Source organism: Opisthocomus hoazin, chromosome 4, assembly GCF_030867145.1.
Source record: "Opisthocomus hoazin isolate bOpiHoa1 chromosome 4, bOpiHoa1.hap1, whole genome shotgun sequence".
Taxonomy (NCBI): Eukaryota; Metazoa; Chordata; class Aves; order Opisthocomiformes; family Opisthocomidae; genus Opisthocomus; species Opisthocomus hoazin.
In genome coordinates this window covers 73887815-73912527 of record NC_134417.1, presented here as the reverse complement: position 1 = coordinate 73912527, position 24713 = coordinate 73887815, and the positions used below count along the sequence as shown (strand labels likewise).

The 24713-nt window shown below is 38.8% G+C and overlaps 1 protein-coding gene across 1 annotated transcript in view; it reads left to right on the top strand.

Annotated features, from left to right (window-relative positions):
- DNAJC1 (DnaJ heat shock protein family (Hsp40) member C1) overlaps window positions 1–24713 on the top strand; it is a 114968-nt gene that overhangs the window by 86505 nt on the left and 3750 nt on the right. Inside the window, exon 9 of the mRNA XM_075419506.1 lies at window positions 12605–12724. Within this exon, the coding sequence (XP_075275621.1) occupies window positions 12605–12724 (120 nt within the window). The remainder of the gene's footprint in view (window positions 1–12604; window positions 12725–24713) is intronic.

Below are 24713 nucleotides of genomic sequence, written 5' to 3'. Positions count from 1 at the left end.
AATGTATCACAGGCTAAACCTAATTACCTATTCAACCTATAGTTTATTTGATCTACATGCCTGAGTGTCCTACAATCAAATTTACTGAAGAGCTTCTCACTTTTTTTCTGCACTAAAACAATTGCCTTGAAGCAGCTAACAATTAAAAAATAAATGAGTTAACACTTTTTGCCAAGTGCTACCATTTAAATTGTAATATGCAATTAAAAACTACATTTTAATTTCTGTTCAATTATGTTGACTTAAATAGTAATGTTAATGTTATATTTATGAACCATTTAATTGTGACATTTTTCCTCTGGCTTGCGTGATGGAAAAGTAGATTTGATTTTTGAGAACGCAGCAAGAAGTAACCTTCCCCCCCCCATGGTCTGCTGTAATAACAAACAGAAAAAAGACAAAATTAGCTGGGTTTTATGTAAATACGACAGAACAATTTAATTTCAAAAGCCATAAAAATATATCATAATTTGAATTATTTTTGATGTTTTTGAAAACTATCTACTTCATAGGAGGAATTTTCAGATTGCTTTATAGTAATGTAGACAGGTATTTGAAACGTTAACAGCTATAGGTTAAAGAAAGCTTCATATTGAGTCTAGAATCAAAGCTTGCTAGAACCTGGTGTGAAAACTTTAATTGTAGAGCAGTGGCCTTTTTCAGGTGTGTATTGCTAGAGATAGATGCTTTACTACTTTTTGGCTTTAGCTCATTCTTTTTAAAAGAAAATGGTATTGGAGTTGATGCATTGCAAATAACTTGCTAATGTATTTTTATCTTAATACGTAAGGGAACTTATTATGGAACAAGCTCCATATTAGAATGGATTAGGATTTTATCTTCCCCTCTGAACCCAAGTCCCTCCAGGTCCTTTTAGCATGCTGAAAATCACTTTGAAGCATTCTCTAATTTCCAGCCTAAACTTATGGTAAATTAACACCTGAGTGCTCATGTCCCACTTCAGTGAAGTGTTAGTCTGTTCTGTTCCTGTAACTCAGTGTAGGGGTGGAAACCGGATCAGAAAACCATTCTGGATAAAACAAAACCTGGCCTAAAAAGCATGTGTGTTTTGTTCTTTTATTTTCTAAAGCTAGATCCTCTATGTGTCTGGAAGGACCTTACTTCATCCATTTGATAGCATCTTTTGCCTTTTTTGGCCTCCAAGTAACACCAGAAGTTTATAGTCACCCTTCTACCAGTAAGCCTGGCTCTGTTTATGTCACTTCCAGTTGATGAGCTTCCAGCTTATGTATAAATTGAAAGGATCATGCACTTTATGTAATGCCATTCCGTTTGTATTAGCGGATTCATAAAGTTCTTAGATACAGTGATCTTTGCCAAGAACCAGAATTTTAAAAAAACATTTTTTTTTTCTGGTGTCCATATAGAACAAGAGATGTTTGTTTCATGAAAATTTTTATCTTAGGGCTGGAATGAACCTTAAGACATCTAGTTGTATTTCCTCCTCTTAAACAAGTTCAGGTATTGCAGTGACCTGTGCCTTGATGAGACGCTGAATATACCTCATTTTACTGAGGACACAGCAGCTTTGCTACCAAGAAGAGTTCTTGGTATCTTTTAGTTAGACCATTTCTGGAGAAGTCATCACAGAACAGTCTTTCAATTCCTGTCCCAACCTCATAACTCAGTGTCTTCCATACAGCAGTGTCAGCATGACTGGTGGATCTGTTTAAGAAAGGAGGAAGAGTATAATGTAAGAAAAAATACACTTTTTGTTCTGGGATTTTCGAATTGCGGTATGAGTGGGCTAGCAGGAGAAGGATGGCAATAAATGATGTGATGAGTATGTACTCAAGAGTATGAGTATGTGATGGACACCTCTCCTATGAGGACAGGCTGAGAGAGTTGGGGCTGCTCAGTCTGGAGAAGAGAAGGCTCTGGGGTGACCTTATAGCAGCCTTTCACTACCTGAAGGGCCCTACAAGAAAGCTGGAGAGGGACTTTTTACAAGGGCATGTAGTGATAGGACAAGGGGTAACGGCTTCAAGCTGAAAGAGGGTAGATTTAGATTAGATATAAGGAAGAAATTCTTCACTCTTGAGGGTGGTGAGGGACTGGACCAGATTGCCCAGAGAAGCTGTGGCTGCCCCCTCCCTGGAAGTGTTCAAGGCCAGGCTGGATGGAGCTCTGAGCAACCTGGTCTAGTGGAAGGTGTCCCTGCCCATGGCACGGGGGTTGGAACTGAGAGATGTACTAGGAAAACTTTAGCACCTGAAATGTCATCCCTTGTACCACAGGAAGGATGACCTCTGAAAACAAAACTCAAATTTACTAGAAGTGCACAGCCTCCATGTATATGTTGTGACTGCATGGAGGAGTTGTGGGATTTTGGATGTGTTTCTGCACTGACTTTGATAGATACCTTTTTTCCCCTCAAGCCATGTAGAATTTTAACAAGCGTAACTTTGAAAAACCTTTTATTTTTGTTAATGATTTCCTAACCTATCAATTACTTGTACCTTCTTCCAAATTAACCTGTTTTAACAGAGCATTGTGATTCAGAATACAAGCATCTGATAGAGCATACAAGAATGGGCACAGATACAAGCGTCCCTCTGAACATCAGGGAACACTTTTTTACTGTGAGAGTGACAGAGCACTGGCACAGGTTGCCCAGGGAGGTTGTGGAGTCTCCCTCCTTGGAGATGGATATTCAAAAGCTGTCTGGTCATGGTTCTCAGCAGCTGGCTCTAGGTGGCCCTGCTTGAGCAAAGTGTTGGACCAGGTGAGCTCTCGTTAAAGAAAGCTGGGGGTAGGAAGTTTAGGCTTCTGATACTATTTGAGGACTGTGTAGGGAGTAATTATTCTCTAACTTCAAGTGAGGACATTTATGCTCTGATAATTTTGTTTTGGTTTTGTGTCTTTTGCTTATACGCTCATTTTATCTGTGTTTTATGGAATTGTCATTTTTGTCTGTGATCTCTTTGAACCTTTGTGATCATGAAGGGGCTGCAGTATTTCAGTGAAGGCAACCAATACATGCTGCCATTTAAAAGAGGTGACAATGACATCTTTAGAATGTAGACATCCATGGAAGATTTTCCTTTTTTATAAGCTAGTGAAAAAAAAGCAAAAATGTGAATACATTTTTCAAAAGTGCCTAAATCACTGAGGGAGTAACTTTTTACCTAAAATTATCATTGGTTAGGTTAGGAAATCCAACCAATTTGTTTTGTTATACCCAATAGATAACAATTTTAAATTTTTTTTTCTTGTGGAGGTAGATTTGCAGACTAATGTATTGCTAGCAGAGTTTTACTTTTAAATCTGGTATTTGTGCTGTTGTAACCAACAGCAGCAATTGTAGATGCTGGTAATCTTCTGCTGTAGTTTTGAGAGAAGATCACCAAAGAATTCTTCCCCAAAACTTCCCCAAATACAAACCAGGATGTTGTAATTTGTTACTTCATAATTCTTTGGTGGTTTTACTGTGGCTGGCTGGCAGGTGCCCACCCAGCCACTATTTCACTCCTTCTCCTCGACAGGACTGGAGGAGAAAATAAGATGAAAAATCTCATAAGTTGAGGTAAAGGCATGGAGATCAAGTAATCAGTTACGGTCACAGACCAAACAGGCTCAACCTGGGGAAAATTAATTTATTGCCAGATAAAAAGTAGTTGGATGGTGAGAAACAAAGACAAAACCTAGATCAACATCCTCCCACTCCCCTTGAAGTCGAAGGCTCAACTCCACTCCTTCCTTCCCAGTTCCTTTACCCTCCTCCCTGCTCCCACTGGCACAGAGGGGATGGGGTGTAGGGAGTTTGGTCGGTCTGTAACAGTTCCTCACTGCTCCTTCCTTCTCACACTTTGCCCTGCTCCAGCATGCATCCTCCACAGGCTGCAGTTCTTTAGGATAAACCTGCTCCAGAGTGGGTCCTCCATGGGTCATGGTTCCTTGTGGGCATCTCCACCTGCTCCAGCTTGGGGTCCTCCACAGCCTGCAGCGTGGGTATCTGCACCAGCATGGTCTCCTCCATGGGTTGCTGGGGAATCTCTGCTCTGGTGCCTGGAGCACCTCCACCTCCTTCACTGACCTTAGTGTCTGCAGGGCTGTTTTCTCACACTTTCCCTCACTCCTCACAGTGCTGTGCAGCACTTTGCCCTCTGTTAAATACATTTCCCCCAAGGTGCCACCAGCTTGGCTGATGGGCTCAGCTGTCTCCTGCAGAGTATTTGCTGGAGCTGGCCGTGTCCAACACGGGCAGCCCCTCACCTCCTTCCAGTGAGGCCACCCTGGCTACCAAAATCTTGCCACAGGCACCTGATAAAAAATTACCACTTTTCCTGTCATATTTCTGAATATTTCTACAATAAAATACTGAGGTGTTTTCATTCTTTTTACTTCCACTGTGATGTAGCTTTAACTAGATGATTGTTGATATCAATGACTAGTCATTAACAAGTCATGATTTTAGAGAAATTTCAGCTCTATTGGCAAGAAAATATTTTTATTAAAGCAATTTAGAGATTGGGGGGGGATGTTCTTGTCCTGCAAAACCTGAAAATGACTGCTTAGGATTGCTTTCCCCTACAGATTCTTTATGGAGAACTGGAGCACATTCAAAGAAAGTATTAAAAAACACTCTTGGTTCTGAATTCTCTAAGTAGGAGTAAATAATGAGTAGGAAAGGGGATGAAGGATCAGCTCTGAATGGCTTTTTGTAATTTGGGGATTTACATGGAAAAAAGGTGGCAAATAGACATAAAGAGAATCTGTAGAAATTACTCAAGAGTTCAAAAAGGTATCTAATGATACTTGGAGAGTGACCTTTTAGCATAGCAGGTGTCTTCGTGGGAGAAAATATTTGTTATTAATCTGGAAGGAAAACACAAAAGGGGCGATGGCTAGAAGTGAAAGCCAGAGATGTTGGAGTGAAGATGGTGTAATAGCAATCCTCTTGTGAGGATGCAGCTCATCCAGTGCTTCATTTTGAAGTCACTGTTTGCCACCTTATCTGTCAGATGACTGATTACTACTGTTTTTCGACTGTCTGCAACTTTCTGAATATAGTCATAACTTAGAAAAATTGTCTTACTGCTTCACATGGCTGGTTCTTCACTTGATTTATATTTACTTATCCTCCTCCTCCCCTGCTTTTTATCTGTCCTTTAGAACACAGATTTTTCAGCCTTAAGGTATGGCTTATTCTAAGTCTCGGAAGAGCATAGCAGCACCATGTAATGCTGCCGAAGGTGGCAGTGGGAGAATCCGTTACTCGCTTAGGCTTCCTGCTGACGTTACGTAAGCCATATACATGCAGGTACATATAGATGCACGGCTTAGGAATGAGACAGCTGAATAATAATTCCTTTTTGACCTGCATTAGCTGTGAAATGTAAATAAAGATTTTAGTTGATGTTTCTGAATAAATGGCAACTGGTTTTGCTTTCCCAAAAACTTAGGGGAGCTGTTATATTGACATTATACGATTACATATTTGCATTTTGGTTGCTAATATGCTTAAACTCTCAAAGTAAACTTAGGGGGTTTTGTTGGAGGGTGTTTTTTGATGCTTAAAAATAATCTGTTTATGTTCAGTTAGGATGGGTTAACAGATTGCTTGAAGTTTAAAAAAAGAAAAAGTCAAAATTGTGAATAATCAATATGGTAGCCAGCAGAAGAAACTCAAATATACCCATTTTACTGGAATTAAGCTATTCTTGTCTCAGACTAAAAAGTGAAGATAGCTGCTTAATTAAGGGAAAAAGGCTTCAGAAGCGGAAAGGTTTATGCAAAAGAGCTTAATATTTGCAAGTCAAATGCAAATCCAAAATAAGGTAAGCTCAAGAACAAAAAACGATTACTTTTTCCCAAAGAAAATAGATGAAGGAACTCTGCCAAGGATTTTGCTGAAGTAACGGATGATCAGAATATAAAGCAGTTTCCAGAGCATGCTAGGGCTGAAAGTCCTTTTCACCCATGTTTACTACAAAGGAGTTCAGGGAATTTTAGACGTCATGTATGGAAGGCAAGTGGGGAGGGAGTGTTTTAGATTGAATCATTCATCTGAAGTTGATAACAAAATCGCTTGGAACAATGGTCTTCACCATTAGTTGACCTAAAAAGAACTCTAATGTTAAATCCATTTAATACTGCTGTTAATATTTTAGCGATTACTTAGATGAGCCTTGAAATGAGAGATGGAAAAAGGATATCGGTTTTTGAGCTTCGTTGAGGATTCTGGGAAGTACAGACTGGCTAGCATGAATTCCATACTGGGTAATTTTTTGAAATTATTAAATGAATGGTATATTAGATGTATCAATTTAAATATAATAGTAAAAAGTCAGTGTGAATTTAAAGAAAAGTTATGCCTTATTAGAGCTTTACAGTGTATATGGATTTTCTAAAGCTTTTGACAGGTTCTGTCAGCAAGACTTGTTGTATAAACAAAGTAATGATAAGATGAAAGGGAAGATCTTTAGAGTGATGCTTAGTTAAAGAACAGGAAACATACATTTTTGTACTGCAAAATGTCACTAGAGGAGTTTCATGCATATCTGCAAGGATCTGTTCAGTACTGGAAATGGTCTATAGTGTGGTGAATTGCAAGGGGTGACACAGAATTATTCAGGGCAGCATTAATTGAAATGTCTGTGAAATCCCCATTCTGAAACAGGCACGGTCTACAAAAATCTCTCCTGAGGAGTCCTGCTTTTCCTACGGACACTCTTGCTGCAGAAAAATTGTCTTCAACTGCGTGTTTAGAAATTATTCCTCTGTGACGAATAGGATAAACAAAAAATATTATGGTTAGGTTATTACCTTGACCAGCTTATGATAAAAGTGAAGATACTTAGTTCTATCTTCATATTTACATGTAGTTGCTTTGAAAAATTCTAAAATTGATCTCTTTTAGACTCTTGTAATACTGTTTAAATTATTTTGGTTGCATATCCTCTGGTCCCAGTAACTTAGAGTTCAATGAAAATTTAGGGATTAAATAATTCAATTAACTCCTTATTTTCTTGGGTACCTGAGGATTGAAATGGCAAATGTGACCTTCTGTTTACTTATTGTCAGTGGAATTCAGGGTCCTTTACAGGCTTGTACATTTGACATCTCTTTCGGGAAACCTATCAAAAACTGAAATAAAGGATAGAGTTAGTGAGCACCAGGTAAATGTGACCTCAACATTCTGTCTATAGAAGAAAGTCCTGCATTAAACCCTCTGGACTTCTTTGAAGGATTGAGGAATATGCAGGGAGAAGGTGATCTGACTGATAAAGCCCGCTTGATTTTTCCAGAACGGTTTAACAAGGCTTGCAAGCTTTTAAGGAAAGAAAGCAGTCATGGGATAAGAGGAAGGATATTTTCCCAGGTAAATAATTAGTTAAAAGATGGGAAATGGAGGATAGAAATAAATAGCTCTTTCAGTAGAGCAAGGTTAGCAGGGGCATTTGGCTGGGTTTCTTCTAGGAATTGTGCTGCACAGTGTATTCATGCAGTATAGTGAACATGATAATATGGTGAAAAGGTGAGCTTTGAGATGAGGGAGTATGTCAATGATAGTATTACTTGGAATAATGAAGATGAGAACAGACACTGAAGAACTGCATAGTGATCTTATGAATCTGACTGCTTGGAAATGAAGTGGCAGAAAACCTTCCCAGTATGTAAATGTGAAGTGATGCAAATGTTGGTATAGTGGATGACTGTCCCAACTTCATGCACAAGATAATGAACTCTGAGCTGACTATGATCCTTGAGGAGTGAGATCTGGGGAGTTATCAGCACTGTCTTCATTGAAAACATCAGCTCAGTATCATTCAAAAAAACAATGCAAATGTTAGAAATTGTTAAGAAAGTAACAGAGAGCAAATGAAAAGAATCCTTACTTATTCCACGGTATAAACTTAGAATTAATCGTTCTGTGTGCAGTTTGGTACCTTATTTCAAAGAGGTTGGTTATAATGGCATCGCAGATGGTTTAGAAAAAGGCATCATGGGCAGTATTATGCATAAAATGGCATTTACATGAGAAAGCAGCTGGCTAGACTAGGACTTTTTAGCCAGGAAGAGACAACATACAGGAGAATACTATAGAGAGATATTTTGAACGAAGTTGTGACATGAAGGTCAGTAGATGTAGACTATTTGCTGGCTCTTCATTCAAAGCCAAGAGCTAGGTGTCATCAAAGCTAGCAGGAGCCAGGTTCAGAACAGACAAAAGAAGGTGGTTCTTTGTATAATGGGTAGGAGATAGGTGATGATGGTGATGTTGCAAATCCAGAAAGTCTGCGTAGTTTCAGGGGAGACTGGAAAAAACATTGAAAGAGAGATTCATTGAACTATGAAATAGATAAATAGATAAAGCATATTGGCCTAGAGAAATTCCTTTAGCTAAAAATAATTGGAGCTAGGGAAAATATTAGGGGAAATATAGGTAACCTACATTCTTGCCTTCCTCTTAGTATCTGCATATGGCCCCTGTTTTTTCAAAGAAAAGTGGAACTAGAAAGGAGGAATGATAAATATAGTCTTTCTTGTTATCACAAAGTATGCAGTAAAGTTTTCTGCAGCTACGCTCGCTGAGCACAGATGATGAGCTTACCGGTTTACCTTGACCATTGGTCTGAAACAGTATACCTGTCCTTATGGTTTTCTTGGCTCGATTAGTAAAAGTGGTTACTGGTGGAAATGGGATTGGAGTAATGACTTTGAAGGAACAAAGAGGTACATGAACATGCTGTGTCTTTGAATGTGAGTTCAGATCATTAATACCCTTTAGCAGATCTTTAGAGCTTCACAAGAGATCTTCAGAACTGTAGTAGATCCTTAGTGCTCAGCCGCAGCTGGATCACAATGCCAGACGTGTATTAGACTTGATAAAACGAGACTGACTTGAGACTTCTTGTAGGGAAAGCAAGAAATTGTAATAATGTGGAAGAAGGTAAGAAAAATAAGATGTTATGGGCAAGAAATTAAATCAGGAATACTTTTGCGTTCTGTTCTCACAGTTACTAATAGAAACACCACCTTCTTGTAGGTTAAATGTATCGTGAGTTACAAAACTGTCTGGGATTTTACTAGGACCCTTGTTCTACAAGCGTTTGCAGAGGTATTTTTAAATAGATGCTGCCTCGTGGTTTATCTGCAACATCATGGACTAGACACGCTCAAATAGGTGAATCACCAAAATTAGATGAAGCATAGGGCAGAGTCCTAGCTAGATTGAAAACATTATCCTAACTTCCATGTAACAGTGATTTTAATTGGTTCTACAGTATATTGATGACAGGAAGAAATGGTCTAAAGCTAAAATTTAATCTAAAAAACCCAATTATCTCCTATTATCAAGTCAATATAAATAACTTCTAAAGCTTCTTTATAAACTCTCAAATACTAGCCACTTCCCAAGTTTATCATTAAAAGGGTATATAGTTTTATAGTTATTAATGTTAACAGGTCTAGACAAGTCAGACTATTTTCTTGAAAATAAATGCTTTATTGTCTAAAAATTTGCTTTTAATGTTATTGAAAATAGAGTTGCTTATATTTAAAAAAAAATCCTAATAGTGTAAAAATGTCATGCTGAAAGAAGTGGTATGGCACTGCTAAATGCAAATACACTTGTAAGAGTGATGATAAACAGTAAACCACATTCATATTTCTTTTCTGTGGAAGGTGCATAGTGATTTGGGCAAACTGATCCTTCAATATTGCCAGCTATGTATGATAAACCATGTTAAAGGATTATGACTTATGGGAATGCTATGAATTTTTTGTATCTACACTTGTAGTTTATTTTCATTTTAAAGACTGTAGACCATAACTCTGTACTCTTAGTTTTGTATTCAGTATGGGGAGTTTATCCCAGAATGGGGCTTTTTTGATGCAAAAACTGAATGCTTATGTAGTAGCAACAGCTGTCCCCTCACCATGTGGTGTCTTCCATTGCTTTACTGTAGAGATGAATTTTGGCCCTGTGTTTCAGGAATATTGGACACACATGGTTTTAGGTGACAAAGCAGTATGTTTATGCATTCATTTGACTCTCGCAGTTACAGTTGGCTACAGATTAGAACAGGGAGAATACATTCACACCATGACCACCCTCATAGCTGCTTGTAGTAGTTGGATCACAGTAGGCGCTGTTGCATCTAAAGACGCAATTAACTGTTGCTGAGGAATTGCAAATTCACAAAAGCTTTTTACAGCTTTAATGGTTGAGAGTAGATTTTCTAAAACCTTTTCAAAGATTTTCCACATTTATAAATGTTTTAGATCTTCACATTCTAAAATTACTGTCAGCTTGAAATAAGATTAATGAGTTGATATTTTAGTAGCTAATGAATTCTTGTGCTGTGAATTATCTATAGAATTAGCTACAGATCTACAGAGTGGTTATAGTTTTGTCTGTAATTTAGGAAGATAACATTATGGCTTCTGTAATATTTAGAAATGGTTAGTGAAGTTTTGAGCACATAGGAAAATCAAAGCTTACCAAAAAAGTCTGAAAATAAAACTTAGCGGAAAGCTTCTGACTCATGTGCATCACTGAAAATATCATCCTGCTTTCCACGTAGTTGCTTAGATGTGCTTTGGCTATGGTAAGAGAGAGTAACTGTGAATTTACTTTTTAAAATAAACACCAAACCCAAAATAACAAGAAAAAAAAAGACACACCAAAAAATGGCAGAAAACCGAAAGCCCACACAAAGTTTTAATACAAATTAAATACAATATTACAGTGAACTGCACATTATGGATAATTTTGAGATATGAAATTTGACTTTTTTGAAAAAAAATGCTTTTAACCCAAAATTGCAGAATAATTCATTATTTAAGTTAGTGCTGAAAATTTTTGTAAGTAGAACGTTAAGTACCCCAAATCTTGCCCTTAAAAAAATCTCTGAGAAATATTTTAGTATAAAATATATATGGAGTATAATATGATAAATAAATATAGAGAGTATATTAACTTGTTTAATACAGTAAAAGTAATAAGGTTATTGTGCAATGTGGACATTTTCTGTGTATTTATCATTTCTTCTGTAGGCCAGAGTGTAATTGTATGATAATGCATGTAATGTATGTGCGAGATCTCTCACATACACACACGTTATTTAAGCGCCTTGCATTCGAGTCATCACAGATAATTCATTTTATATTTGTATTAAAAACTATCCGAATATGAATGTGTGAGGCTTTCAGCATAGAATAAAGGACTACATGGATCCAAACTAGGACGATTGATGAAATCCTTGCTACTATTGGCTATTATTTACTGTCTTCTAAGTGGCAGGTTGTATTTATGCCAATTTATCTGCTTCAGGGAACACTCTTGATAGCAGAACAAAGTGAATAAAAGTAGTTTGCTTTGCAAATGAATGCAAATGGTGGAGCCTTTCGGGAAGCCCTTTAACAGGAGCAATGCACTTTGATTATGAGTGAAGCTGCCATTTGGACATGGTGAAAAGAGCACGCTTGAACCATTGATTGGGGGAGACAGTAAAAAGTCAGGAAGGGCCCCGTTAAGCTGGCGGTGCGGCAGGCGGATGTCAGTGTGGTTAGAGCACAGTGGGAGAATGACAGGCGGGATTAGTGTCAGGGAGAAGCTTTGCTGGAGTTGTGGAGATGGTCCCTGGGGTCACTCACCTCTGACTGTTGTTCTGTGCCAATGGCTCTGTAATGCAAACTGCTTGATACGTGCCCGTTCATTATCGGAAGTGGTGATTAGAAGAGGTACGTCATAAAGAATTCCTTAAAAATAAATAAAATGGCAAACTACTGATGGTAACAAAGATTCGGCTCTGCGGTCCTTGCCAAAGACGCTGCACATGTCAAAGACGGTTACTGTGTCTTGCCTTACGAGGCAAGGGAGATGTCATGCCTTAAACTGCTCTAATTGCCTGCTCCTTGCTCTGCTCGCTTTTATTTGGCCGTTAGGAAGACAGTTATTTTTAACAGGTTGTCTTATTCAGTTAGAGCAAAACATTTTTCTAGCTTTTGGTTATTGGGTGGTAGAAGCATCCGGTTTGGTTTTGTGGCATAACCGTGTTTTGTGGGGGGAAGGAGGGTTGTTTAATAGTCCTAGTGGAATATTAGAATCAACAGATTTCATTCCTGAATCATCCCAGAATACGAAAATGGGATGATAACAGTGACAAAAAGCTAAAATGACTGTTCTGGTTTGTTTAGAGACCTTTTTTAAAATGTAAAAATGAGGATATTTTCTTTGTCTTTGGTGGAAGAAAAAGTCTCATGTGCATAAATACATGTCTAAAATTTTTATATCTTGAACTGTGATTTTAGTAAGTGTCTTCAATCTTTACTGCATTTTATAGTGTGATGTATCTTGTATAAATGTTGATAGAAATTAAATGTGTTAGTGTATATAATACACAAAATGCATATTTTGAGTGTTAGGGGTTTTTAAGATCTTACTGTCGCTCTGTTGTTTTTATGCATTTTTGGCAACAGCATAGGGAGGTGGTATCCAGATACATGAAACTGTTGAATTCTTGTTTTATACTATTTGATTAATTCGTTTGAAGATTTTTTTTTTCCAGTATATTACCTCACAAAAATATGTCCAGTATCCCAGTGTAATGAATGTTTTACAAATGTTTTACAGGCACCTGAATGGACAGAGGAGGACCTCAGCCAGCTGACAAGAAGTATGGTTAAGTTCCCAGGGGGGACCCCAGGTCGATGGGAAAAGATTGCTCACGAATTGGGTCGATCAGTGGCAGATGTGAGTTCCCTCGGATTTGCATTGTGTAGAGAGTGACAAACCAGAACAAGGCAGGCAGTGTAGAAGGCAGGCGTATATGGGGGCCGACATTGTCTTTGAGAGAGGCTATAGTCCTTTTAGGACCTGGAAGTGAACCATTAACAAACTGTGCAAGAAGCAGATGTCAGCCAGTCTCTCCCTCCACAATGAACAGCTGTAAGTGATCAGCTGGAGGGGGGATTCTGCTGCTTACAGACTTCAGCTACTGTAACCCAATAACAGAAAAACAATGCACTTTGGGTTCTGTAGCAACCTCCTTTCACTGCAAGGGAATGTTTGTGTGACTTGGTTGAAGATTACGTTTCTGTTTCAAGCCAGTCCTTCAAAAATGTAGATGAGCTAATGGTGTTTAGACAGGTGGTTTCCATTAATTAAACTGAAATACCTTTACAAAAATGTGAAATGCGTTATACATATGATACCGTTTCAGTCCCTGTTTCTGGATTATAGCATGATTAATAATGATACTGTGTAAAATGATTAATATCCTTGTTAATTCACATTTTATAGTATTGTACCACATATCAAAGAAAGCTTGTACTTAACGATTTTTAAGTGTTATGATCTTAAAACCCTTAGGGGCTAGGCTGCAAAAGACTTTTCCTTTTCAAGCAATAGATCACTAGAACATGATGTAGTGTCTGCTGAGGACCATTTGAAAGCCTTTTCAGCTGCCCCTATTTTATAGGTTCTGGAGGGGTTAATGAGAATAATGTTTAAATCTGTTGATGCACATTCTGAGATTAGATGTTCTTTATTTATTATATTTCAGGAATTATCTGAAATAATGGGAAACAGAGCCTCTGACTAGAGTGAAACATAACCCATTACAGCCTTCTGGGCAATTTGCGTACTTAAGTGTTTTTTTCCCTGTTGATATAATGACAAAAAGATATTTTTAGAAGTTATTCTTAAATATTTAATGCATGTATACAGTTCTGTTACTCACATATACTAGAAAATAGGCCATTTGCATTCTTATAATGTTAGAACAAGACATTATTTGCAAATAAGTGGATGTAAGCAAGAAGTTGCTAACCTGCTATACAAATGAAATTGTCTTTTTTTGTTTATTCTGTTTAGTGTTGTTTATCATACTCCTGAAGTATTCATACTGCTGAAGTGGAGTGACTTTATTAAAAAGATGCTACATTTTATTAAGCAGATACTAATAGCAAAAATACTTACACATGGCTTGGTAGTATGCAGTTTGCATGGGAAAGATCTTTTGAGGTTGCTTTAGAAAAAATTATGAATTTGCTTGTTACTGATGGTACAAACATGTGGAATGCTACCACATATACCTATCACAAAACTAACACTATCTTAACACTGCCTTTTGCACCCATTTTCTGTTTGATTCCTCAAAGACGGTGTAAAAACATTCTTTTTTGGGAATCCTTTGCGTAGTATATTTGGCCACCATACTTGCACACATCCAGTACTGGTAAGAAAAAACAAAGCTCGTTTGCTTCTTCCTTTAGGCGAGGAGTCTTGAGCAACATGCTTTTCAGTGAATTGGAAAGAGAAACGAATTCTAAGAGCTGTCATTTTCTTGTATAAAAAAAGGAATTTTCAGGGGTGTTTGTGTAGAGAAAGGTCTGAGTAATCCTTTTTACTTCCAGTGACCTCCAACTATATGATTGATGTAAGTGTTCTCCACACAAGTTTTTCCTTCTCTGAGAATTTCCCACTGCTGATAATGTTAGGGCAGCTTTCCTGGCACAGTCTGCGTGTTGGAATTTCTGCTGCTTTTATCACTGGATTGCACAGAGTTACAGTGATTAGGCTGGAAAGGAAACACTTCAACAAAAGCTCCCTGGAAACTTCTCTGGATCTCAAACTGTTCCTGCTTCAGGATCAGAAATGTTGAAACTGGGAACTAGTTCAGATATATCCGTTCAGCTGTTGAACAAGATGTACAGCTTACCCTTGGTATTTGGTGAAGGTGACATAGAATAGCATCTGAATTTACAGCAAGGATTCCTATTTTGCTTGGGCATCACCATAGCTGCATAAGAAATATAAAGCTGCCAGAAGAACCTCTGGTTTTGTTAAACTTTGTGCACAGAAAAAGAGGTGTTTGCAAGTGCAGGCAGTGTTTGCTGCCCTAACAACTGTTCCCTGTTTCCACTGGGATAGGTGCCGGGAGGTAAGTTTTGGGCTGTGAAGTGCTGTTTTGAAATAACTTGTGGAGCAGAGTTTGGGAATCTCTTGCTTAGAGCTAATTTAACATTAGTCGGGCCAGAGGACGCTTGAAGTGTGTGTTATCTGGCAAATGCACTAGATCTTGAAAAACATTCAAGGGAAAATTTGAATTTGTTTTTCCAACATTTTCTGTGACACAGGCAATCCTTTTCAAAAACTTGAGACCACTTTCTGCTGGTTTCTTCTCCTGTAAAGTATCAACAGCAGTAAGGCTTGGTTTTCCTTCACAGTCAGACAGCTACAGTAGGAAGGATTGCAAGGTACAGTGTGCTTGTTTCCACGTGATTTTAAGCATTCAAACCTTTTTTAATAGTAGATCAGCTAAACAGGTGCTAATAAAATGAGTTCAAAGTAATCCAGTCCAAAATCATCTCTCCATTGTTGCTTCTGGTCTCAATGCCTTCTTCCTCAGCAAAAAAGGTTAGAAAAATATTTCAATAATTCTAAATAATAAGCTGAAACTATTCATATATACCAGAAGAGCATCAGTGAAATTCAGTCCCTCTAACCACCCCAAAGGAATTTTAAATTGTCTTAAACTCCTTCCTTTTGTTAAGAAGTAAATTCCTGCATCAAACTATATTCACAGAATCACAGAATGTTAGGGATTGGAAGGGACCTCTGTGGGTCATCTAGTCCAATTTCCACTGGCAAGTTTTAAGCAGGATGAAGTGGCTTGAGGAGAGCGTTCTTTGCTTTTGTGAACTTTTCTGCTTCATGGTGTGGTTTTAACTTAGTGTTGTGGGTTTATTTGTTTTGGAGTTTTAAAAGTATTTCTGAGTTTTCCTCCTGGCATTATGGTAGTGAGTTTTGGGACAGTATGAAGCAAAACGTCTCATGCCTGGAGCTTTAATACTGCTTTTTCACATATAAAGAAGGCCCAAAAAGTCTGTGTGTCTGACTCATTTCCAGAGAGAGTTGTTCAGCTTGGAAGATTCTTCCTTGATTTTGCTAGAACATGACTTTGATACCCCAGTGCCTGGTGAGCACATGTAAATCTTACAAAGCTGAGAGGAACTGGAAGTATATTGGAAGATTGGTAGAATTCAGAAAGGTCAGGACAAATTAGAAAAATCAGATGCAAAAAAGAGGGTGAAATTAAAAAGACAATGTATACAAGGACACACAGCAAGACGGTGATCAAGTTCACAAATAAAAAACTGGCTAAGGGTAGCTCTTAAACAGCAGGAGGAACGCGGAAGTAATGAGCGAGATACAAGTCAACAACTAGTGAGTTGTGAAAAAGGCAAGCATCTTACGGAGAATATACACACAGGAGAATGGTAAATCTACACCTACATCCTTAGTCTGTGTCTAGTTTTCAGTATTACACTTAAACACCTGATTCAATATAAAGAGTCCAGATGAGAATAAAGAGAATAATAGCTCTCTAAAGTGTGACCGACAAGGGAAGATTGTGAAGGAATTCATGTTGCTGAACTGAAAGAAAGTATGAACTGAGGATGTAAGTATGCAGCTACATAAAAGGAGAGCTGCAAAGAGGAATGGGCTTGCGCTATGCATCAGTTTTACTGGGCAAAAAGTAATTACCCCAAATTTTATCACAGGCTGCAGAGTTAGACATTGAGGGGCAAAGAATTGCAGTGGAGATGATAAAGCAGTGGACTAAGGTGCTGTGGAGGCTCCAGGTTTGCAGGCCTTTAAGAATAGGTTAGACAAACATCTGCCAGCAACAACATGAATGTAGTGATTCTGCCTGAGGTTAGGTCCTTCCCTTCACATGGTCTGTGATTAGACTAGCAAGTGCAAGCTATCTAGGAGGAAGGGGGAGGAAAGAAAACCTTCTCTACAATTGGAAGCATGTGTGAACTCATTTTAGAAAATGTAAGATTAAAGCCACATAGTCACGATATTTGGTTAGTAGTCACTGCATATACCTTAGCTCGACTATTCATAAATTCAGTAATTCCTAACAAGGTGTTCTTTCAGGTATTTTTTTCTTCTCTACTAATATTCAGATTGAGGTTTTGTAGACACTGAAGTTTGTTAATTGTGTTATTTCCCAAAATACTGCACAAATAAGGGCTACTATATGACCCATTAAATGGGTGTGTCGACCAGATTCCCCCTCCCAACAGGTACACCCGCATGACGTGACGCAGGCCGCTGGGGAAGTGCCAGCCGAAATCCAACAACAAACAGCTATGTCCATGTTGTGGTACCCCTGAGCTGATTCAGCTCTGCTGGTCATATCTGTGCTGCCTTATGTGATACCAGCATAAATACCTTTGCTACATATTCCTGGGCTTTTCAGCTCAGAGCTAAGCTTGCAGCCATGGTGCAGACATACTGTAAGGAGGCTGATTACCTTAACTTCTGTCATGTTAAATATAGGACATGTTTATCTTGTCTGTCTTCAGGAAGACATGTTGTAACAGCCAATGAATAATCAACCCAAAATAGATGAGGTTAAGTTGTGCTCATTTTATCAGTATGTTTAATTATTTAAATTGCTAATTGTCATTTTAGTATGTGCATATTGGGAATTTAGCAATCTCTTCCCATAAAGATGATTTTCACCTGGCTTAGTATAATGAAATCTTACTGCTTTCACAACTGAAAGCTTCTACAGCTTTTAAAGTAATTTTTATTGCAGTTGGCTAGTGTTATAAATTAGATTTTCAAGTATTTTGTTTATGAAAGGGAAATGGAGTTCAGTTAACTCTAATCAGGGTTCCTGCCTGCTGACCTGGTTACCTGTACTAGTGCTCTCTGTCATCCTCTGAACATCTGTTCTTTGACCCATTTTCCTTGCTGAATTTGTTGCTCCAGGGTTAGTTCTTATTCCTGTCCACCAATACTTAAGGAAATAATTGACCTTTTAAAACAAAATAAAAAAGTTACATCTGAATTTCCTAAGCACTGTGAACACCCTATAACATAGTATAAATAATGAATGGAATGGAGTTTCAAGACTACTATTTCTGCAAAAATTATGTTGTTTGATTTGACAAATGCTGAATTGAAAAATTGAGAAAAAGCACTTTGTTGTGAAATTATAGAAGTATATCGTACTTGACAATACATACCCTTATAGATAAAAAGTTAAAAATATTTGCTGAAAGGCATAAATTAATTTCAGTAACTACAAAGGACGTTCAAATTGTAAAAATAACAGAGGAAGTAAAAACTGTCTGGCATGCCAAACAGACTTTAATGTGATTATTAGGTACAGGTTTTTTAAATTAAAGGCAAAGAGATCTCAGATTTCATACTTGTGAAGTAATATCATTCACTTGTCTTACAGGATTTAAACTGATTCTGTTTGCTCCTGCAGTCACTAATCTCATGCATTTGTGTTGTAAAAACAGACTGATTGGGATTTGCTGCTTGTATGGAAAAACACTAAGACAGACAGCAAAACAATAGATGGGTGGATATATTTGAGCAGGCATTCTGAATTATCGTGAAACCCAAAAGCATAAGGTTTGAGGGGGTGCTTATTTTGTGATAGCTCTTGTATGTCCAAGCAACAGTTTCAGTTGAAGTCTGACTGCGTGAGTTGATACTTGTTGCACTTTATATGCTGGTCTAAAATAGATCTCTTACTTTTGACAAATGCAAGCTGATTATCTTGCCAGCAAAAAAACATCTATATGAGAAATGATCCATATGTAAAATTTCATGAATTTATTAGGTTTTTTGCTTCTGGAAATTGTTTTCCTAAGTCTGTTCTATGTTTCATTTTGTATACTGTGTCTGTGTTTACTCAGTCACTGTGCTCTCCAGTTGTGGATATCCTGAAACAGTCACTCTTGGCAGCTTGCATATATTTGTGTAATCAATAGTTCTTCCAGTTGCTTATTGAAGTATAAAGACCTAGCTCTGGATTGAGGTCCAAAAGAGGTTATGAATATCTGAGATGGGGTTTAGATCGTATGTAGGTCATGTAGATCCCTCCATCGGAGAGCAAAATCTTTGGAACAGCTGTCTGATCCCACAGACACACCAGAATGTCTGCATTGACACTTGGAGGGGAGGAAGAGGTGGTTGCTGTTTACAGTTCCCTCATTGCACAAAGTTTTCTTCTGCGCAGTCCTACAGCTGCCCCTACGGTTTTGGCAGAACTGGGCAGCAGAGCGCATCTTCCACCCAGATGCAAATCAGATTGATTTCCTTCTTGTGAGGCATGACCAGAGCATTCTTCTCACTTAAAGGAGAAAGTTTTTTACAGAAGATGGTGAGACACCCAACTTTTAATTCAAATAGATGACTTGTGCAGTGGTCAAGCCAGCGCTGCTGCAGCTTTGTAGAGTGGTTTGAATTAATGTCATGTCCCATATACATCTTGGTGAGCTGGGTTTGAATTCCATTGCAGAATTCGAATCTGACTCTCAGGAAAGGTCACGAAGTAAGATGTCCAGGTAGTTGTTGCAATGGGCATTTGAGCCAAGCTCCTCTCTTACATGAGTGCTCATCACAGAATCATAGAATAGTAGGGGTTGGAAGGGACCTCTGTGGGTCATCTAGTCCAACCCGCCTGCCGAAGCAGGGTCACCTACAGCAGGCTGCACAGGACCTTGTCCAGGTGGGTCTTGAATATCTCCAGAGAAGGAGACTCCACAACCTCCCTGGGCAGCCTGTTTCAGTGCTCCGTCACCCTCAGAGGGAAGAAGTTCTTCCTCATGTTCAGACGGAACTTCCTGTGCCTCAGTTTGTGCCCATTGCCCCTTGTCCTGTCACTGGGCACCACTGAAAAGAGCTTGGCCCCATCCTCCTGACACCCACCCTTCAGATATTTATAAGCATTTATTAGGTCCCCTCGCAGCCTTCTCTTCTTCAGGCTGAACAAGCCCAGCTCCCTCAGCCTCTCCTCGTAGGGGAGATGTTCCAGTCCCCTCATCATCCTTGTAGCCCTAAGGACTGAGCTAAAGATTCTCAAACATGGATTTTAACTCACAAAAACCAAAAAGCACAGTATGAAGTCTCCAACATCATGACAATTCTAGTTGCTGAGTTCTTCCTCTTTCTGCGTCCTGAAAAAAGGAGCATTTCTTCTGCTGCTTTAAATTTACTGTTTGGACACTTAAACTGGAGAGAGGCTAGGGTTCTACATCTGGTGATTTAGGCCAGGTTTGCAGGCCACATCTTAAACTGCCTCATAATTAAACTCATAGTTGTTTTGGGGATTTCTGTTGAGGTGGCTCCCCTTTCTCCATCTGTCGTGGCAAAGTTCAGAATCGCACACGGCTTCAAAGTCCGTAACCATAAGAAAACTGTAGTTGCCGGCTACAACTGGTTGGTCTAAGCAAATTCAGTTAAATTCATAACACATCTCTTAGTTCTTTGAAGAATAGAGGCATATTGTCCCTCCTATAGTGGTTTGCTATGTTAGCATTAAATTCACTGTGTAATTTACACAGTGGATAAAGACTAGTTATGTTACATACTTTTGAGAAAATCGGTAACAATCTACTAACAAACTATTACAAGCAGTGCCAAAACAAAGGTGTATCTTTTAATTTGAAATGTATTATTTAAAGAGATCTAGTAAGTTGCAAATAAGGATACTTGCAAAAAACGGAGAATAATTTGGCTTGATGCATCAGTATTTGAAGTTTCACCAATCTGTTAAAACAGGAAGACAATTTGAGCAGCCTTTTTAGCATATGGTAAGGGAAGGCAGTTTATAAAGCAACAAATTTGGAGTACGTCACATGAAAATAAAGGAATAAGTCATTGTTGTTGTCTGAGTTGGTTCAAATAGCTCTTGATACAGTTGTGGTTGCTGTGAAAAAGCTATTTAGATCTAGGTTGGAAGGACAACTCGGTGTAGCAGGTAATATTTTGGGTGTAAGGGGAGAACTTAAAATTTGGCAATTTATCCTGTGCTGTTCTAGAAGGTTAGATTTGCAAAAAAACTACTGCTTGGACAGAGCCAGGAAGGCATTAAAATCCTTCTGTGTCTGGCTTTCTTTCATGAGAAAAATGTGATTTTAACTCGACCCCAAAGACTCAAGAAATTCCCCATTGCTGCATATGAGGCTCAGCTACTCACAGGCTGTCTCCAGATTATTTTTTTCCATAATTCCACAGACCGTGGCATTTTTGCATGAGGTAACTAGACAGAGAGCAGGCAGGAGGGTAACAGCCGGGTGAACAGAACACTGCTACTGGGACAGCAAATTCCTGATAGCTGGTGCTGAGAAACTGTGGCAGCTTTAACAGGTATTTAGAAAACTTCAGCTCGGGAAGATGTGATGAATAGTAAACAACTTTATCAGGACCTCCGGTTTCCAGAAACACAATAGCAGGTCATCCTTCCTTGCAAGAGGGTCATATATGTTTGGGAAGCTGAGCAACATGGATTACCTCTTCCTCTACAAAAAAACCCACATTATTTTCTCAGAATGTTGTCAGAACCAAAGATTTGTACTTTGTGATTATCTCATGCAATCCTGATGAGAACAGTGTCCTGTTCAGAGAAGGAAGGTGGAGTGTTGCCTGCTGAAGACTGCCAGAAGACAGCAAAGCGGCGAAGGCTCCAAAGCCCCGCTGGAGTGTATCCTGCGAAGCCGGGCTGGTCCTGCTGCTGGAGGGGCCAGCTGGAGCCGTGGGCCGCTCCGTGCCTGCTGCTGCTTGGAGGAGTGGGGAGCTGCTCTGCATCCTCTGCAAAGGGCAGCTTTCTCCTGTATATCTCCGAAGCATCAGTTGTGCCCATCTGAAAGAGGTGGTAGGTGTCTGGAGTAATGAGAGATGGAACATCTGGATGGTCACGATGAGAAATGTTTTTACTGCTAGGTGTCTTGTTGAGTAGGAACTACTCGTGTCATCTGGACTAATTGTCAGGAATACAGAAGCAAACTGTTCCTGTGGCTTCTTTCTATAGGTCCCATGGTAAAATGGTTTGATTTCTACTTCAGCAATTTGATTGCTTGCATCCAGCATATTTTTTTGGTGATCTTCGTCTAAGAAAATCTGTTTCACTGTGCCTGTGATTACCTGACTTTACTTGTGCCTCCTGTTATTCCTGGTGGACTACAGGGATGCCTAGGCTACTTGGGCACAGAAGCAGCAACATTTGAAGTTGATTCCTGTAAAATGTCTGCTCAGCAGTACAAATACTTGCAGAAATACCAGATCTGCCCTCTTCTGTTTTAAATCAATTTCACAGCCTTGAGCCTAATTATTTAAGGTGTCCCCAGGCCCAGGATTTCTTAAAGGCTGGCTAATACTCTGGTGAAAGCTGTTGTCAATAACAACAGGCTTTTAGCACAACTTTTCACAGTCATGATAAAACTAATCATTTAACATACATGAAAACTGTAATTTTAAGGCATTATGCAGGAACAATCATCAATAATAACTAGAAAGAGTAATTCTACAACTGCTTCATGCTTTGAATAACAGTATTTCCAGGTATGTTATCTGTTACCTAATGAAAGAGTAATAATATAAGTGAGTTACGATAAGAAATTGAGTAGAGAAACCAATGGAACAACTTACATTGCGTAACTTGCACTAAGAACTAGCTAGTAGATAACGCTACTCACCACTGGAGAGGAAATTTAAATTGATATTAAGGGTGTCAGAAAGTATGGAGGAACTTGCACCAGAAGGGACAGCAAATCTGAGTGGCAAGAGCAATGATTAAACTCAAACAGATCAAACTGAAATACAATTTCATATGTTCCATAGGTTGGACTCCTAATAATCCTTAGTAGTTTAATACTGACATGGTATGATTCTTGCCCTGTGTCAGCATCTTTAACGGCAGTGACAGTTGAAGCAGATGGACAAATGAATCTTGAGTCTAAATAAGTGATACCTGAACTCTTAAGTGGAAAGAGCTGGAGTAAACATGAACTTCACCTAGCACCTGGAAAAGGACTTGCAAAATCATCTGTATGAAGAACAAAGCTGACTAAAAAAAAAAAAAAGAGAGAATAATAGATAAATAATCTTCTCATGTAATCTGCAAATGATGATAGTAAAGCTGTAAGAAGCTTGATGAGTTGTGAAACCTATGTCAGCTGAATGTGCTTGTTCAGTGTTTGAAATCATAGATTTTCAATATCTAAACCATGCACACAGTTGTTATTTCCAGCTTACCTGGTGAATGTGCAAATTGAAAGTCCATCAAAATATGGACAGATGTCATAATGCCTTCAAAAGAGAGAGTCTTGGAAATTTCTGATGTAATAAATGGAGTAACTTACTACAAATGCTACATCTGGGTTTGCCAAGTTACTGTGGCTGAAGCTATCCAAAACAAAATAACCTGCGGCAAGGCTGAGCTTTCTGCGTGTCGGGGGAAACGTGAAATGCCATTAGGATCTTGAATAAACCAAAAGCTTTCGCTGTTCTAGTGGAGAGGGCTGGTTTAGATTCTAATTCAATTAGATGTAACATGCAGCAAAATTTGTCTCTATTATGGGATACCTGCACTAACCTAATTTGGGAGTGTCTGGCTTGTGAAGGAAACTTGAATCCAGCATACTGATTGGCACCACTTCCACTGCAAAGTTCATGTTGCATGCATAGTCTCAGTTTGAAAGGTAAAATGGTCACTGCCGGCCTCCGAACACGTCAGCGGCTCAGCAGAGAGAAAGCTGAACTTTGGCACTGAGGCAGCAACTAGGTATGCCCAGCTTTGTCTTCGCCTGCAATTTATCCTGCCCTCCTTTGTGTAGGGAGTATTTTCTTTTCTCTCTTTCCTGCCTTCTTGGCCGCATGAGTAGGCTGTACGTCTTTGAAAGAAGTACTTTAAAAGCAGCAAAATGGTTTAGAAACAGTTTTTCTGGAATACATGAACACAGACAGATAATGCCTGGTCATATTCACAATGAATCCACCACATCATTGCAGTAAGCTGTAAAGGACCAGCTGCTTCTTTGCATGACAGGTTTTTCTCGCTCTTTTCGAAATAATCTATTGTAATCCACTTTATATAATATAATTTCTATCTGAGAGATGCATAGCAGGGCACCACTAAGGAACCGTTCTGTTTAGCAGTGGAGAATGGATTGCCCTCCACTCAGGCTTTTAAGGCGTTGGCCCTACGGAGACACTCTGCTAATGAGAATGGAACACAAGCATTTTAATTTGTACTATTTTAGACTACAAACTCTTCAAGGCAGGCAATTTCTGTTAGCGGATCACCTGTTTCAAGGAGGATCTGTCTGTTGTTTCAAAATCAGGATCATGTAGATCACAGAACTGTTAGTACTACCTAAAATTACCCCTTCAGATTGGTATTCGGAGGTTTCTCTTTGAAGGGTTAAAACTGCATCATACTGCAACAGCAGAAGCTGGAGTCTTCTGTGTCAGATGCCTACCTCTGGATAAAGGTTTTGGTTAATTAGAGTTGGGATTTTTTTTGTTCACAGAGTTTTCATTTAAACTTAATCATCCCAGAAAATGAGGCTTAATTTGTAGAGAAAACAGACCCCTTTGCCTTGTGAAGTCCTGCAGTCGTTTCATTAAGGAGATCCAGCACTTGCCTGTTTTTAAGGCAAAGTCCTGCAATTCCATGACAGAAAGGTGGGTGGGAGGAAAGAAACCGATGGTACCAAAGTGTGTTTTAACTATTGAAGTGCTCACTCATGAATCTTGTCATAGAACAAAAATCCTGAATCTTCATATTTTCTTCTTCTTCCATCAAATAGCTGGAGACCCCCCCGGTGGGTTTGCTTTCTAGTGCTGCCATACATTGTTGGGAGTAATTGTTATTATTAATGTTACTTAGGTAAAAGAGCAGAGTCTATGCTGTGGCTCTGAA